A 16,064-nucleotide genomic window follows, 5' to 3' on the forward strand; every position below is an offset into this window, starting at 1 on the left:
GTGATTCAATGTTTGTACCTTTTTTTTTATTTATTTTTCTCACACGTTAAATGAATTTTTTTCTTTAATTTTCTATTTTATTTGCTCTTTAAATATTGTTGAACAAGTGTTTGTAAAGTATTTTTACTAAGAAAATATCAAATAATAATTAGCTTTTATTAACGACAAGTATTCTTGATAATTTTTTAAAATAAATTTGTATATGTATATTCTTTAGTAATAATTAAATGTAATAATTAAAACAGTATATAAAATATTTTATTTATAAAATATAATAACAGTAGCAATAAAAGATAAACTTAATGGTAAACAAAAATTTTAACTGATCATATTTAGTTTACATGTGAGACTCAAAAACACTATTCATACACAGTGTATATATTTATATGTATACACTATGTACACAACACTTGTCCCAATAACTATTTGCTTTATGAAAACAAAAGTCTCTATGTATTTTCCCGAAAGCTTGCAAGCTGAAATGGCCAAGTGTACATTGCCTTTTGCGTTCCAACGAGCTTTTACATCAAACAAATTCCGATTAGTTTAAATCTTCTTAGAACAATAGATACATGTTTTTTTTTATTACAAGATTTTATCATTTGAATATCTAATTACTATTTTAATCTAAATTTAGAAAATATATTTTACATCTATTTTATTAACAAACCAACCAGGTCATTCAAGATTGTAAATTATTCAAAAAATGGATCCAAAAATATAAAACTGTTATTTATAAAATTTAGTATAAATTTTTAATTAAATATAACAATTCCAAAAAAATAAAATATCAAATCAATTTTATTTTTAATATTATTTGGACAGTTTATTGGAATTTTTTTTTTTTTTTTCTATTTTTCTCATTACTATGACGTTGATTAAATTTAAAATGAAATATTTGTGGTTAAATATAAATTAAATTAAATCAGCTTAATTCTAATAATCCATATCACCAATAAATTTTTAACGAAAGATAATATAAATGAAATATTTTCAATCAAAATAATAAAATTAATTAAAATACTTTATTTAAAAATCAGTCAATAATTTTTTTCAATTTTATTTTCAAATAATAATAATAATAGTAGTTGCAAATTTATCTATGAAAATTCAGAGATAAATATATTCTTTCATCGAGCTTCTTATGCGTCCGATCAAGCATTTTTTTTTATTTATTTTTCTTCAATTCACTCGGAGAATATATCGACATTCAATATCCGTTCTATATTTAAATAATAAAGGCCTTTTTCCCATACAAAGCTTCACAAATATACAAAACTATCTCGAAACAAAGAACTATTAATATTATACCTGAGAATATGAATCTACTATACAAAAAAATAAAAATCCTTTTTACCATGTTTTATGAAAATAGCACAACTGAATCGGACCTTATCTGAATTTTTTTTTGTAAATTATATGCAATATTTTTTGAATTTATTTCTCTTTGCATGTATATATTTCAAATAATGTTAATATTCAATATACGATAGTCGTATAAAAGCCCGTTAAAAGTCTATTTGGTTCAAAAAAAAAAAATAGTTCAAAAGCATCCTTCTCCGTATACTTACAGATGATTTAAAAAAAAAAAAAAAATGAAAGCAATTTAACGCCCATGCTTCAGAGCATTTTAGGATATACGTGATCCAAATCTAAATCTAATCTGACCAGATCTGGCCTTCTACTGTCACTCTACTTACACCAAGTTTCAACCACTAGAATTCAATATATATATATACTTTAGTAAGCGAATCAGCAAACTACAAATCTTTTAAAATTTATTTTTTTGTTTTATATTTTTTTTTTTTTCTTTTTTACTATTGAGTTTAAAAAATCCCGGGGCAGTAATTCGGACATTTCTAGAGGGGTTGTCGGGTAGTCAAGTTTAAATCATGAGTCTACACGATGTTGATATCCATCTCTCTTGATTCTCTTCGTCTCACCACCTCTTTTTTTTTCTATTTTATTTCTTTCAAGGATTTTTTCTATCACTGTGTGTATGTATTCGTATATACTTTTCGTTATTCAATTCAACGAATTTTCTTGGTTTTTTAACGCTATAAATTTTTTGAAAAATAAATTTGACTCTATCTCAATGTATTATAATTATAAAAGCTACAAAATTATTTTATTTTTTAATTTATTTTCATGTATTTATTGTAGAAATTATATCAGCTAAAAAGCTCTTGTGTTTTTTTATAAATTTATGAAATTTTAAACTGTCATAAAATGAAAATTTTAAGATTTTTATTAAATTTATTAAAGTTTGTTTTTGTTTTGTTTTATTTTTTAATGAGATGAAAATTAGTTGGAAGCAAGTATATTTAATCAACTAAAATTTGAGTAATCTTATTTTTTTGACTGATTCAACTTTCAAGGTACTTATAGACCTAAAAAGAGGGATTTAATGTAAAGCTATAAACAATTCTGAATGAAATATCCATCGTTTCAAATATTCTGAAGACAATAAATTTATAATGTTGATACTTCTGTTGATGGAAATTAATATTTCATAGTAATAATAAAATACTCTTTATATTTTCTATTATTATATCTATCATATAAGGAGATTTTAAAATTATTTTTTATTCAGAAATGTACAATATGTTTTACAGAAAATTGAACATTGTTTTATAAAATTTTTTTAGTTTTTTTTTTTGAATGATAAATCAAAGTGAATTATTGACCAAGCATATTCAAAACAACAATTTATTTTTTTTATCTTTTAAAAAGATTATAGATTTGTTTGAAAAATAAAAAATAAAAAAAATTTCATTTGTAAATGTACATAGTAGAAAATACATAAATTGTATATTTAAGAACCAATAACAATTTCAATTTTACAAAACAACAAATCAATTGATCTATCTCTATGATATATATTTTCATTAATCTATTTACCTTTGTAAACGTCAGTCTTTTTGAAAAAATAATAGTAGAGACTAGAGATGAAAAAAGAATTTTACTTTTTTACTTAAATTTTTAACGAGCTAAAATGAATGGACAGTTGGAGTTTGTGGTCTTTGTACAATATACTTTTAAAAAAAAAACTTTGTAAATATCTTTTGGGAATAAACTTTTACAAAAAATATTTTCAAACAATTATCATTTTAAATAATATCAACATTTTTTTGCTATTATATTGTCAACATTAAATATTCACTTAATTTTTAAAAAACTTATAATAATCTGTATGAATATAGCAAAAAAAAAAAATTATGACATAATTTATCAAAAAAGTTAACTTAAAATATTTTTTAAAAAGTTCATATTTAAATGAAAAATTAATAGACAAGTATGGATATTTTTTTTCTTTGTTTTTATGGAGTTTATTTAAATGTATTCTGTATGGAAAAAAAATGTACTTTTTTTATTTCTTTATAAAATCTCTACAGATTTACGTTAAAACCGGTAATTTTTGTACCTCAGGCTATATCTAGTCGACAACTGTATGCAACTATAGAAGACACTTTGGTATAGGTTGAGAATGCCTTGACTAGTAAAAGCCCCGAAGCAAATAAATGAAAATTTCTCAACTTTTGCATTTATTTTCTATGCCGAATATTCAACGGTGAAAGCATCTGGCAATCAAATCGTCTCGCGATATACTACTACGAAAAAAAAAAAACAAGTTAAAAAAAAGGATTTTTCTCACAGTATATATATGCATTAACAAAAATAGAAAAAATAAAATATAAATACTGCAAACAACGAGTCAAAAATGTCACAATATACTACATTTACCTTTCGTATTATTTTTTTATCGTATTTTACTTTTTTTTTTTTTTTTTTTCAATATAAAATGATACATATGTATATATTTCAAATTGAAATCGTGAAACTTTATACATCTGGATAAAAATTAACAGCAATGAAAGTTCAACAAACGCATATGTTACAATTATTTGATTTATTTATTTTTTTTTTTTTATGTGAATAAAAATAAACAAAAAGTATATTTAAATCAATGTCATTTTAATGTATCAAATATTTTTTTATTAAAAAAAAAATATATTTAAAAGTATTTTAATTATAAAAAAAATATAAATTATATTTAAATAATTTATTGGTAATTTTAAAAATCATGTTTGATAAAGCTGATGAATAAATTTTTGTGTATAATTTAATAATAAAAAAATAGTGAAAAATATTTTTATAATTTAACAAAAATTTATTCTTTATTAATTTTATAATTTTGTAATTGACAATTATTAGTTTCAAGTTTTAATTTATATTATTTATTCAAGTTTTATTTCAAAAATTTTATGTAAACAAATTTATACATTAATAGTGCATTTACGTTTCGATGAACTTTTTCAGGTATTTTCACACAATATAACGACGTTAAATAATAAGTCAAATATTCAGTCCTGTCATTTCACCAACACGTATGAATTTCATAGTCAACATTCGAAGAGGTTCAACCCAAAAACTCTCTATATATTTTATTTTATACATTTGTATACAAAATATTCTATGCCATCTAGTTTTTTATCTCTTTCTCCAACTTTTCTATTGTTTTCTTTATTTTTTTTTTAAACATATATATGCAAATACACCTGTCTTACTACTCGTAATTTGATGAAAAAAAAATAAATAAATTATACCATTATAATCACCAGCTTTTCATAAATTTTTGAATAATAATAATAAACCAAAAAAAAGTTTAAATTTGAAATTATATACGACATTTTAAAATATAAAAAATGATAAATTTAAAGAATTTTTTTTTCTTCCATTTACAATAATAATATAATTGTCGTGAATAAAAAAAATATATAAAATGAATAAAAAATATTTAAATATTAATGAGTATAGTGTAAAAAAATAGTGGTGTATATTAAATAAAACTATTGAGGTATATAAAGTTGTTAAAGTTGATGTAACAAATTCATGGCCGGTATGAAAACTAAATAGTTGAAATGGAATTTTAAGTTTAATCGAAGTCATAAAATATAAACGTAAGAAATAGATGTATATATATTTTCTAGTATTTTCTTGGTTTTATATATACACATTGTAGCATTGTATAATTTGAAAAATCGATACTTAGTATTATTAAAATATACAGGGTTGAATACATTTACCATTAATCTTGTCTGACTTAATACTCTGCTTTACTACTGTGAACGTCCTTCAACGTGTCAGACAACTTTCGTATTAATCCTTCTTTTTAAACTGAATAATAATAATTTAAAATTCACAACAAATATGTGACACAGTTTTCACGAATTGTTAATAACTTTATTATCATTTTTTAATAATAATTTCATCGTCAAAAAAATATACTATTTTTTTTCATAAATTCAACGTGTCACTGGTTTTTTTTTTTCTTTTTTTGTAAAATTAATTTAATATCAAGTAGAGAGTAAATATATTTTTTTTTTTCCTCTAATCAAACTCACTTTGTATATTAGTAAAATTGTTTTATTTTAATTTTTCATCAAGTTTTTATAGCCAGGAAAAATGAGGAAAAATGAAACTGAAAATTAAAAGGATTTTTAATATTTTTTTTTTTCGACTTATCTTTGAGAGTTTGAAATTCATTTAAATGAGATTGTTGAATGTTAATAGTACTTGCATGTGGGAATTGAAAACCTGGACAATCCTTGTGTAAAAAAAAAAAAAATATAATTAATATTAAATAAATGAAGTATTTATTTCGTTAAGTCGAATCAAATATAAAATCAATTATCAATTTTCCATTGGAGAAATTTTATAAGGATAATAAATTTTCCACTATCGTCTGGTTGTGATGGTTTAAAATTGTTACAAGTTTCTGATAAAATACATTTAAACAAGTAGAAAAAATAATAAAAATAAATAAACCAAATATAACATTAAATATATTAAATAAAACAATAATCTACTTTGCACTTTGCTTGATACTATTTTTAATATAAACAAAATAAAACTAAAATAAATACAATAAAAGTAAATAAAACCAAATAATTTTTCTTCATATAAATAAATTATATAAAAACTATTTATTTAATTCATTTTTTTGTTATTACAAAAATAATGTTTGATCAAAAAACAAAAATAAAAAAACTCAATTAAAAATTTAGTCCATCGTCTGTACAGGATTTCACATTACCGGATTATTAACCCCTATTTTTGTACCAATCATTTTTTGATTATTTTTTTTTTTTTCGTTGTGTTTATATCTGTCCACCCATCAATCTCTTGTTCTCCTAAATTTTCCACGAATATAGTCTACAACGGAAATGATCTCTTTGAAATAACAAAAAAAAAAAAAAAGAAAAACAATTTTTTTTTATGATGAAAATTCGAATAAGATAATTATTGACAGTTTGAAATGTTCATTCTATTTTTCTTTTGTGATTTTCTATTGTTTTCTTTTTTTTTTTTTATTTCATTTTTTTCTATTTTACTCAATCAGTCGAGTTCAATTGGATCGATCTGAGCACAATCACGCATTCAGTTGAGCAACATGAACAGTTGAACAAACTTCAAATCAAATTTGACCAAAGAAAATACACTGTTGTTATTATTATACATGAAAAATCTATTTCATTAAATGACTTGTTATTTATTCGTGCAAAAGCAAGTATTCTTTTCTATTTTTTTTTTCTAATTTTATAACAATTTTAAAAGCGTACAGAGTTCAAAGGGTTACAGCCAAAGTAAAATGATTACCATAGTAAAATATATACCTACTTGTATAAATATATATATATAATCAGAGGTTGCTAGGTAGGTAAAAAAAAAAAAAAAAATTAAGAAAAAGAAATTTGTGTATTATTACGTCAGACGCAACTCGGTAGCAGGAATTCCTTTCGCGTCTCTTGTAAAGTCCGGAAGCCTCAGGGGAATTATGCAAGTCACCGTGGTTGGTGTTAAAAAAGCAAAAAATAAAATAAAACTAAAATGAGGGCAGATGAAATGAAAAGGAAGAATAAAAGCAGGTGTGGAGATATTTTCTAGCCTTGTTTTTCCTTTACCTCTTTGCCATGTTTCATCCAGGTCTCAAGAACGCGCGTTAAAGTTTCTTGAAGCTCTCAAAAATCTTCCAGCACTTTGCTCGTTTTCTTTCTCTTGTCTCTTTTTTTTTTTCCTTTGGTTTATTTGTGTTACAAACACATATTTGTGTACTAACATATAACACAAAAAAAAAGGACAGAGAGAGAGAGAAAGTGCAATGTGCAACGAGAGAGTATTTTTATGAAGATATATACACATTCGCACACAAACGAGTAGCATTGTTTTCTGAAACCACGAAAGAGCCGTTGAGTTGTTGAAAAGTCTCTTCACTTTTCAAGTCCAGTCTGTCATGTGTATACATACTTATCATGATATTTTTTTTTTTTTATACTATTTTCTATATCATAAGTAAGCATCTAATCTTCTTGGCACGTTTTTATTATTATTTTTTTTTTTTTTCATCATCATCATCACCTATGTGTAACATCAATTTGAATCATTGTATTTTTGTTTTTTTTTTTTTCTTTGAACTTTGATTTTTAATCTCCATTGACATAGTCAAATGATGCAGGATTGAGGTTACGAGTTTCTAATGATTTTTCAAGTTTAACCTGAAGCTTATTGAAGATTAAATTTGAGATTTATTGTTGAAGATGAAATGATTTTGTTGCAGGTCTTCGTAAGGTTTATCCGTACTATTTTACATTTACAACGTTTACCAAAGGCAGATGGGTTGGTGAAAAAATACTGGAAGTATTTGCACGTGAATTTCGTGCTCATCCAGCTGAGGAATATGAAAGATGCATTCGTGCTGGTACACTTACAGTCAATTATCAAACTGTTGATGTTGACTACAGATTGCGTCACAATGATCTACTAGCAAATATTGTGCACAGGTAAGATTTACCAAATACTATAATTAATTAAATTAATTACTATTATCTCCAATTCAAAATAAAATAGTTACTTAGTTTGTTTATTTTAATTATTAACAAATGAATTTTAATATTCTTCAGCTTTTTGAAAGCTCGTTTATATATTTTTTTAAATTTTAACAATATTTTTTTTTAATGAACAAACTTTATTTTTAAATACCTATCTACATTAAATTGTTCGTAAATTATTTTGTCAATAAAACGACAGTAAAGTCAACCATTACATTTTTACTATCGAAAATAAAATAAATAGATCTATCTAAAATTAAATTTAAAGAAAAAATGAAATATGAAAAATTCTATCAAATACAATAAATAATATATGATGAAAACTGTCACCAAAGAAAAAATAAAAAAACACGAATATTATGAAATATTTTCCAAGAGAAAAAAGAGTGAGAAAAAAAAAAAAAAAAAATGATATGGAAATTCCTCTGTTGGATGCTTTTCTACTTTATCCTTTTTGAAAACGAGTGGCGTGGCTTAACCCAGTCAGAAAGTGCATATATCCTTGAAAATGATAAAGCAAAAGGAAAAAAAAACAAAAAAAAAAATGTGAAACAAGCACTGGCCTTTAACACTAGAATTGGACAATTATATAAAATTTATATCTATCCTAAAACAAACGTGTGGATATTAAATTTTCATTATTATTTTTTCTAAAAGTTGATGATTAAAAAATAATAATAATAATGTTAATCAATGAGGGTTGGTAAAAGCTCGTCTGTATTTTTTTTTTTGCTAAAAATATTATTTTTTTTCCTCACAATGTTTTCAACAGATTATATTTTACTGTTTTACTTTGATACAAAGTGAAAATGTTGATTATATAATCCAAAGATGTGTACAGCATCAGAGAAAAAAAATATAAATTAATACAACAAGAACAATATCAATATAAATGTACTTGTTATTTTCAAAGTGTTTGTTGGTTTTTTTTTTTTGTTATTTTTTTTCATTTCTAACGGTTTGTTTTATTTTTTGAATTTATTTTTAAACTGTTGATTCTTGTTGGATGCAGTTGAGACATTTATCCTGTCCAAATAAATCATGTCAAAAGTTTTATAGTTTTTACAACAATCTTGGCAATGAGTTCAATTGAAAATCAGAAATATATATTTGTACACCGACACTTGTGATGAATTCTTTTACAAATAAGACATTTACAAAATAATCGAATTCTGGCCAACTTGTCAATTTGTTGAATTTATAGACTTGGAAGACTCTGAACCAAAATAAACAAAAAACACGTCTGACTGTGTAATAAAGTAGCTAAAGTTTGTTAAAAAAAAAAAAATTTATCTCTAAAATCATTCATGACAATTATTACAATACTCTTCTAAAAAAATTTTATTACTTTTTTATTTATTCAAATTTTTATCATCCTACAATACAAGTAAAACTAGTCGAAAAAAAGCATTTTTTTTATCCCAAATATTTGTTGTTATGATAAAAAAAAAAATCCCCAAGTTCTTTTGTATGTTGTTAATATTTTTTTATGAAAAATAAAAATGTAAAGTAAGTAAAAAATATGGTAAAGACAAATTAGCTTGAAGAAGAGAAAAAAAAAAGTCAGTAGCCAATTTTACTGGATAAAAAAATAAAAAATAAGGGTAGCAAGTGAAATTCAACACTCAGTGACTTTTTTATTTATTTTTTTTATTATTATTATCATCGTCATCATCTTCTTTTCACCGCTTAAAATATTCTTCTTACTCCAGTAACACACCGCAGTCTCTTAAAAAGCTCCAATTAAGCTCACCTGCCTCGCTAAAAATAAGTAAAAGAAAAAAAAACTTTTTATTCACTATATGCTGCGCGAGTGACATTTATATGACCGTAATATTTATCTGTATATATTTTTAAATACATCTATTAAATTTTTATATTGATGCTTTGTTTACAAGTACCACAAAATCACATTAAATTTAACGAAATAAACGTTTCAAAAAATTTTAATTAATACTCTATCAATAGTCCAATTAATTTGAGTATTATTTTTCAAAAATAACTACCTTTTTTTTATATTTTATCTCTTAATTGAATTTTTTTTTCATCACACATACAACATGAATTTTTTTCTACTTACATTTATTTATTTTTTTGTTAAAATTATAATTACTCTGATGCCAGACAAAAAAGGTTATTTATATATTTTTTAAACAAATCCATCAATCTTTTATTCAAACTGATTACATATCACATTTGATGATAAGCAATGAAGAGAACATAAACTATTAAAAATACAACTGAAAGAATAACCACAACGTTGATGATTATGCACATTTTTCATAAAGGCACATAAAGGCACGCAACTTGATCGTAACTTTTTTTTTTTTTCTTTCATCGATCGTCTTTTTTTAAATGTTATAATTGTATAACCGGAAATGTGACTTATATATATATAAATTTAAATTTATAAATTTATATTACCAATTGGATTTCATATAGAATATTTAATAATTCATTTGGACATGAGAATGGCAATTTATAATTAACGATAAGTCATTTCAAATTCTATATATATTTTAACTCAATGAAACTCAAATTTGTTAATTTAAAAATTAATATTTAATATTCACTTTTAGCCAATTTATAATTATGGTCAAATATTAACACTGATATCGAAAAATTCCATTGATTTTACTTCCATTTCTACTGTTTCTTTTTTTATTTTTTTAATTGAATAATATTTTACGATTTTACGAGCAATCAATGATTTGATTTTTTAAAAAAAACCACTAAAGCTTTTTTTTTTATCTAAAGGATTGCATAGTTTTAAATTAATTTTTATTTGACAAAAAAAAAATGATAAGTTGGTATAAAATTCATTGTACATTGATGTTTAAAATGATCAAAAAAAATTAGCATAATTATTAGTGATATGCCAATAAACGCATTACAAGGTAATTCAAATATTGTAATGGTATGTATGCATTTGGAGTTTGCTATAAATGTCATCTATAAATGTCATCCTCAAATTTAACTCTCCATTATCCACCATAACAAACACAGAGTATAAATATAGTTAAAGCTTACTGGTAATAATAAAATATGAAAATTCATTGGTTTAATATTTGCTCGACAATGATTTTATGTTTTAAATATGACAAAAAGGACTATCATTTAACCAATGAATATCAAAATTAATTGAATTCGATTATGTTCGAAAGCACAGTAATTTTTTAATTATTTAAATACCAAAAATTTTATTTTTCATGGATACAAAAAGGGCAGAAAATTGTTACAAAATTAAATTTATATATTCGATTAAATAAAACTTAATTTATCATACTTCAAAAAAATATATAAAAAATATTACGTCACTCTAATTATAAACGAAAAAAAAAAAAAGTTAAACTTTTGATATACGATAAAGTCTAATGATAAGAGAACCCGTAAAAATAAAAAAGCCTTCAACTTGAGATTAGAAGAATCCAAATTAGTTATATAAATTCTGTTGGTTTTTTTTTTTAAATGTATATAAATTTAGGAAAAATAGTATACTTAAATATAAAATTATTTTGAAGATTTATAAAATTTTACTAGATGTTTAATCGTAAAAATTTTTAATGAGTGGCAATGTGCAGCTTGCATAAAAAATATACTGCATCTTGTTGTAATATTTGAATATATTATTTTCAATTTTAGACTGTATTTTTATGTCTTTTTAAAAAGTCTTCAAAGAAATAAACTATTGAACACAAAAGATCTTTCTCAAGTGTTATTTGTCGTTTAATTTAATTAATTTCTTCATTGGTTTATGTATTGATGCATGAATAAATTGAGTACCATGAAAAGTTTCTAGTCTCAATCATCTTGAATGATAGAAACTGAAGGCAATTGTGTGAACAAGTTGAAGATGCAATGTTGAAAGCGGTCAATACCAGCCAAAGGTTAAAAATTCTCTCGCACGTTTGATCAATCAGTTGATTAATCATCATCATCATCATATTTGATTATATTATTTTTCTATTTTTATGTTTAACATGGGGTCATCTACTTACATCATCAATTTATTATTATTTGGAGAAAGAATTTATATTTTCATATTTATTTTGTATTTAAATAATTTTAATTGATTATATATTTGTATAATAGTTTATTTTTTTGTTTTTATTTTTTTATATTAATTTTGCAAGTTTTTTTTATTTTAAACAAATTGAAATTTTATTTTTTATGCAAATAGTTTTAAGACTATTATTTATTTGTCAGAAAAATTAATTAATAAACGATAAAAATAACGTGGATAATTTGTTGTCTTATAAAGTCAAGTAATTAAATTTATTTCAACTTGAATATTACAAAATTACTTAACTTTTTAAATCTTCAAGTAATAGTTGAAATATTCAAATGATTTATTTTCTAAAAACAAGCATTCACAGTCAATTTTAATGTAAAAATAAACACTGACAAAAATTTTAGTTTATTCAAATTTATTTTTCCAGTTCTGGTATTTTGTACTAGAAATATATATTTTATAAATACTCAAATTAAGCAAATAAATTTAATTTTGATATTTAATTAAATTTAAAATATTATATACAATTAGTCAAATAAATATAAAAAATTAAATTAAATAATTTTGCTTTTATACTTTGCATTGATTCAAAAAAAAATAATTAAAAATTTATATTTTAAATTTAAAATACTAAAACTAGATAAATCAATATATCATTTTTAATTTTGAATACTTGAATCTGACAGCTATAGATAAATATAAAATAACAATTTTACCGCAGTTTCTCAATAATAAATGACCTCAGTGATAAAATTTAGATTATAAAAGCCAATAAAACAACAAAAAAATACCTGATGCATGCTCAGGGACACGATTGAAAAAACAGCCTCAATATATACCACTAACTTTTAAGCAATTTTTTATTTCTCTAATTTTTCCCAGCCAACTTGATCATAAAAAACAAAATTTTTACTGTCGACAATAAAACGAAAAAACTTGTGGGCACAAAAAAAAAACCAAGTGGACACACACACATTTGTTCTTCTGAGTTTAAATTTTAAAATTTTTATACTCCTTTGTATCTGTTTTTATTATCTTCTCAACCGAAAAGATTTACAATGTTTTGTCATATACATAAAGGGTGAGAAAAATAAATAAATAATAACAATAATATAAATTTGTGTGTTGGTATACAAAAGTATAAATAAAGTAAAATAAACACAAAAATAAAATAAATAATGAGTAACGATCAACGAGAGGTAGTATTTAATACTTTTTGTTATTCAAGCAGTTGAGTTTTTTTTCAATTTTATTTATTTCTTTATCGCAGTATATAAAAAAAATAAAAACAAAAAATGTATGCCAGCAGTCAACAGAATAAGTACCAATAGTTTTTTCTTATTTTGTACAAAACCGTAAAGGTTTTTATAGCACAACCAAGCATATATAGTCCGTAAAAGCCTGGTGTCCAAGATGAAGAAATTCACTTGGTTCTTTTATATTTTCCATTCTCACCCTCCAACATTCTGAATATTAAATTCCAATGAACAAATTATTTCCAACTATTTTATTTATTATTATTTTTCATTTATAATCAATTTCAATTTATTAAAAATAAAAGAAAAAAAATCATCTTCAATTATTAATATTTATATAATCAATAATACTAAAAATAAAATTATCATATTTATTTTCACAGTTAAATATAAATAATTCATATATAAAATAATTGGAATAAATATTAATAAATTAATTTTAACAATATAATAATTATGTTTTTTTTTTTTGTTATATAAATTGTATATATAAAAATATTAATTAATTTTTTTGAAGAAGAATATGATTTTAATTATATTGTATTCATTAAATGAGATATTATTTTTTGTTGAGGTCAATAACTTGTGAATAGTCTATTGGGTATTGATAAATAAAAAAATAATAAATAAAATTATCTAGTAAAAGGATAAGGATAAAGAGGAAGAGAATGTATTTTAGATGATGAAAAAGAGTGTACATAATACTATTGGGACTAGGATGGTCGATGAGGTTTACCATGGTACTCAATTGTGAGACGATTGAGTTGGTTTGAGGAAGAATAGATAAAGGGATAAATTACGATAACCCAATTAGCAAGATAATAGTGAAGATGGGTATATGTATAATGTTATAAGGTGTCTATCGTGATAATTTTCTATCGAGAGCTTTTTCAACAAATACATTATATACACTAAATAAAAAGCAAATTTAAAAAATATATAAAAAATAAAATTGAATAAAGGCTACTGGCTAGAATATATATATACCTATTTTTTTATCTTTTTTATTTGGTTTTTGTGAATAAAAGCTATCGAAAATTGTCGATTCCTTGCTCGCCTCTATATGTGCTCTATATATTGTGTTGAGTTTTCTACGTCTAATACCGCATGAAGACTGGTATCATGACGATAAACGAGAACGAGAACAGAGTGGTGAAAAGAGCTATTCAACCAAACCCTCTACCTCAATATGGTTCATTTGCGACCAGTATATACTTTTCTCGGAAAATTTTTTTTTCATCTTTTTTCGATTTCTTTTTTTTAATCCACAAAAAAAAAATTGAAAAAAAGGTTTTTCCTATATTCCTCTTGACTCTCTCTTTTAGGGAGGGAATAAATTCCCTACTCGTGATTTTTTTCCAACTACCACAAGTATTTTTGACTTTGTTTTATTTTTCTTTTACCAACTGAATTTTAAATATTTTTTTTTTTTTTGGTACTGCTGATGATGAGGTGTATAGGTGGTAATTAACGACGAGATTGCAGGTTGAGAAGAAAAAAAATAAATACCAGTGAATCGAATGAAAATGTGATAAAAAAAAATTAATTTAAAAAAAAAATTGACGAGAAAATTGGATAGATGAAAATTAGCTGAGATCAGACATTGAAAATATCCAAACAAACATTTATTCAAACAATCAATTTTAATTGAAATCAAATAAATATTTTTACACAAAAAAAAAACATACTAATTATCAGTTAAATTAATATAAATTAAATATACTTCAATGAAATTTATTTCTCTTTATCATTACAAAATTTTTTAAATATTTTTTTAATTTATATTTTTTTTTCTCTTTGATGTACAAATGAATTTCTCAAGAAATACTTTCAAAAAAATATCTCTCCTTTTATAAATTGATTAAAAATATAATATTCATTATATTATTAAAAATAAAAAATCAATTTAAACGAACAAATAATACTGTGATAAATAATTAAATAAAATTCATTGAATCGCACAAAATTGCAAATGAATATCATTGCGAGAATTTAGAGTGCTCACTTCAAAAATCCATTAAAACCAATTCACGGATGAAAATTGAAAATATATTCAGTATGATAAATAATATTATTATTAATAACAATAATAATATTTCCATCTATAAATATTTTGTGGATTAAAATAGGAAAAAAATTAAATGAAAAACATGATGACAAAAAAAAAAAAAAAAAGTACATAAAAACCACCAATTTGTATATGTGAAAACGAGACTTTTACGATGATATAAATTTGTAAAAAGCGTTTTGCACAGATCGAGGGTGTGTCAGTATATGAATAGTGACAGAATGATTTATGGAAGTTAAACCTGTTCGTCTTTCGGCCATCTGTAATAATCACAAAATATTCTGATGATATCAGTGAATCCAAAAGCTCCATCTGCACCAATAAAAAATCAGAAAATTTATTCACATTAGTTTTTTAACTTGATCGCGTGCATTTAACTAACAAACCAACTACATTATCTATACAAATGAAAAAATTTAAAAAAAAAATATAAAGTATTTTACATTCTCATCAAGCTTGGTGTGTAAATTTCATATACAATATATGTGTGTGTTGGATAAAATGCAAACACGTGTCAAGAAACCACGTTAAATTCGTTGTAATAGCATTGTCGACATACATACAAGCTTTGGTATCAGTTTGTTAATCCGATGAGCTGAAGCTTCTATAATCTTGAGTTACAATTCAGGAATTATCAACGTTAATTAAACGGATATGAAGTTGAATATTTTAAATTGTAAAAAAAAGTTTTTATCACTGAAAAATTATTATATTTAATTTTTTTTCATAAGCTTGTGAAATATATATTTAAAATACAAAGTGATATTATTTTTAATATGGCTTATGTATATGTGAAATAAAATAATAAATTTATAAAAAAATATTTAATATTTAATATG

General features: G+C 22.8%; 1 protein-coding gene across 3 annotated transcripts in view; it reads left to right on the forward strand.

Annotated features, from left to right (window-relative positions):
* Positions 1-16,064, forward strand: part of LOC122853239 (RNA pseudouridylate synthase domain-containing protein 2-like) — a 69,950-nt gene that overhangs the window by 44,598 nt on the left and 9,288 nt on the right. For all 3 annotated transcript variants that reach the window (XM_044153586.1, XM_044153587.1, XM_044153588.1), the window contains one exon: positions 7,619-7,841. In XM_044153586.1, the coding sequence (XP_044009521.1) occupies positions 7,619-7,841 (223 nt within the window). The remainder of the gene's footprint in view (positions 1-7,618; positions 7,842-16,064) is intronic.

This window comes from Aphidius gifuensis, linkage group LG3 (assembly GCF_014905175.1).
Source record: "Aphidius gifuensis isolate YNYX2018 linkage group LG3, ASM1490517v1, whole genome shotgun sequence".
Taxonomy (NCBI): domain Eukaryota; kingdom Metazoa; phylum Arthropoda; class Insecta; order Hymenoptera; family Braconidae; genus Aphidius; species Aphidius gifuensis.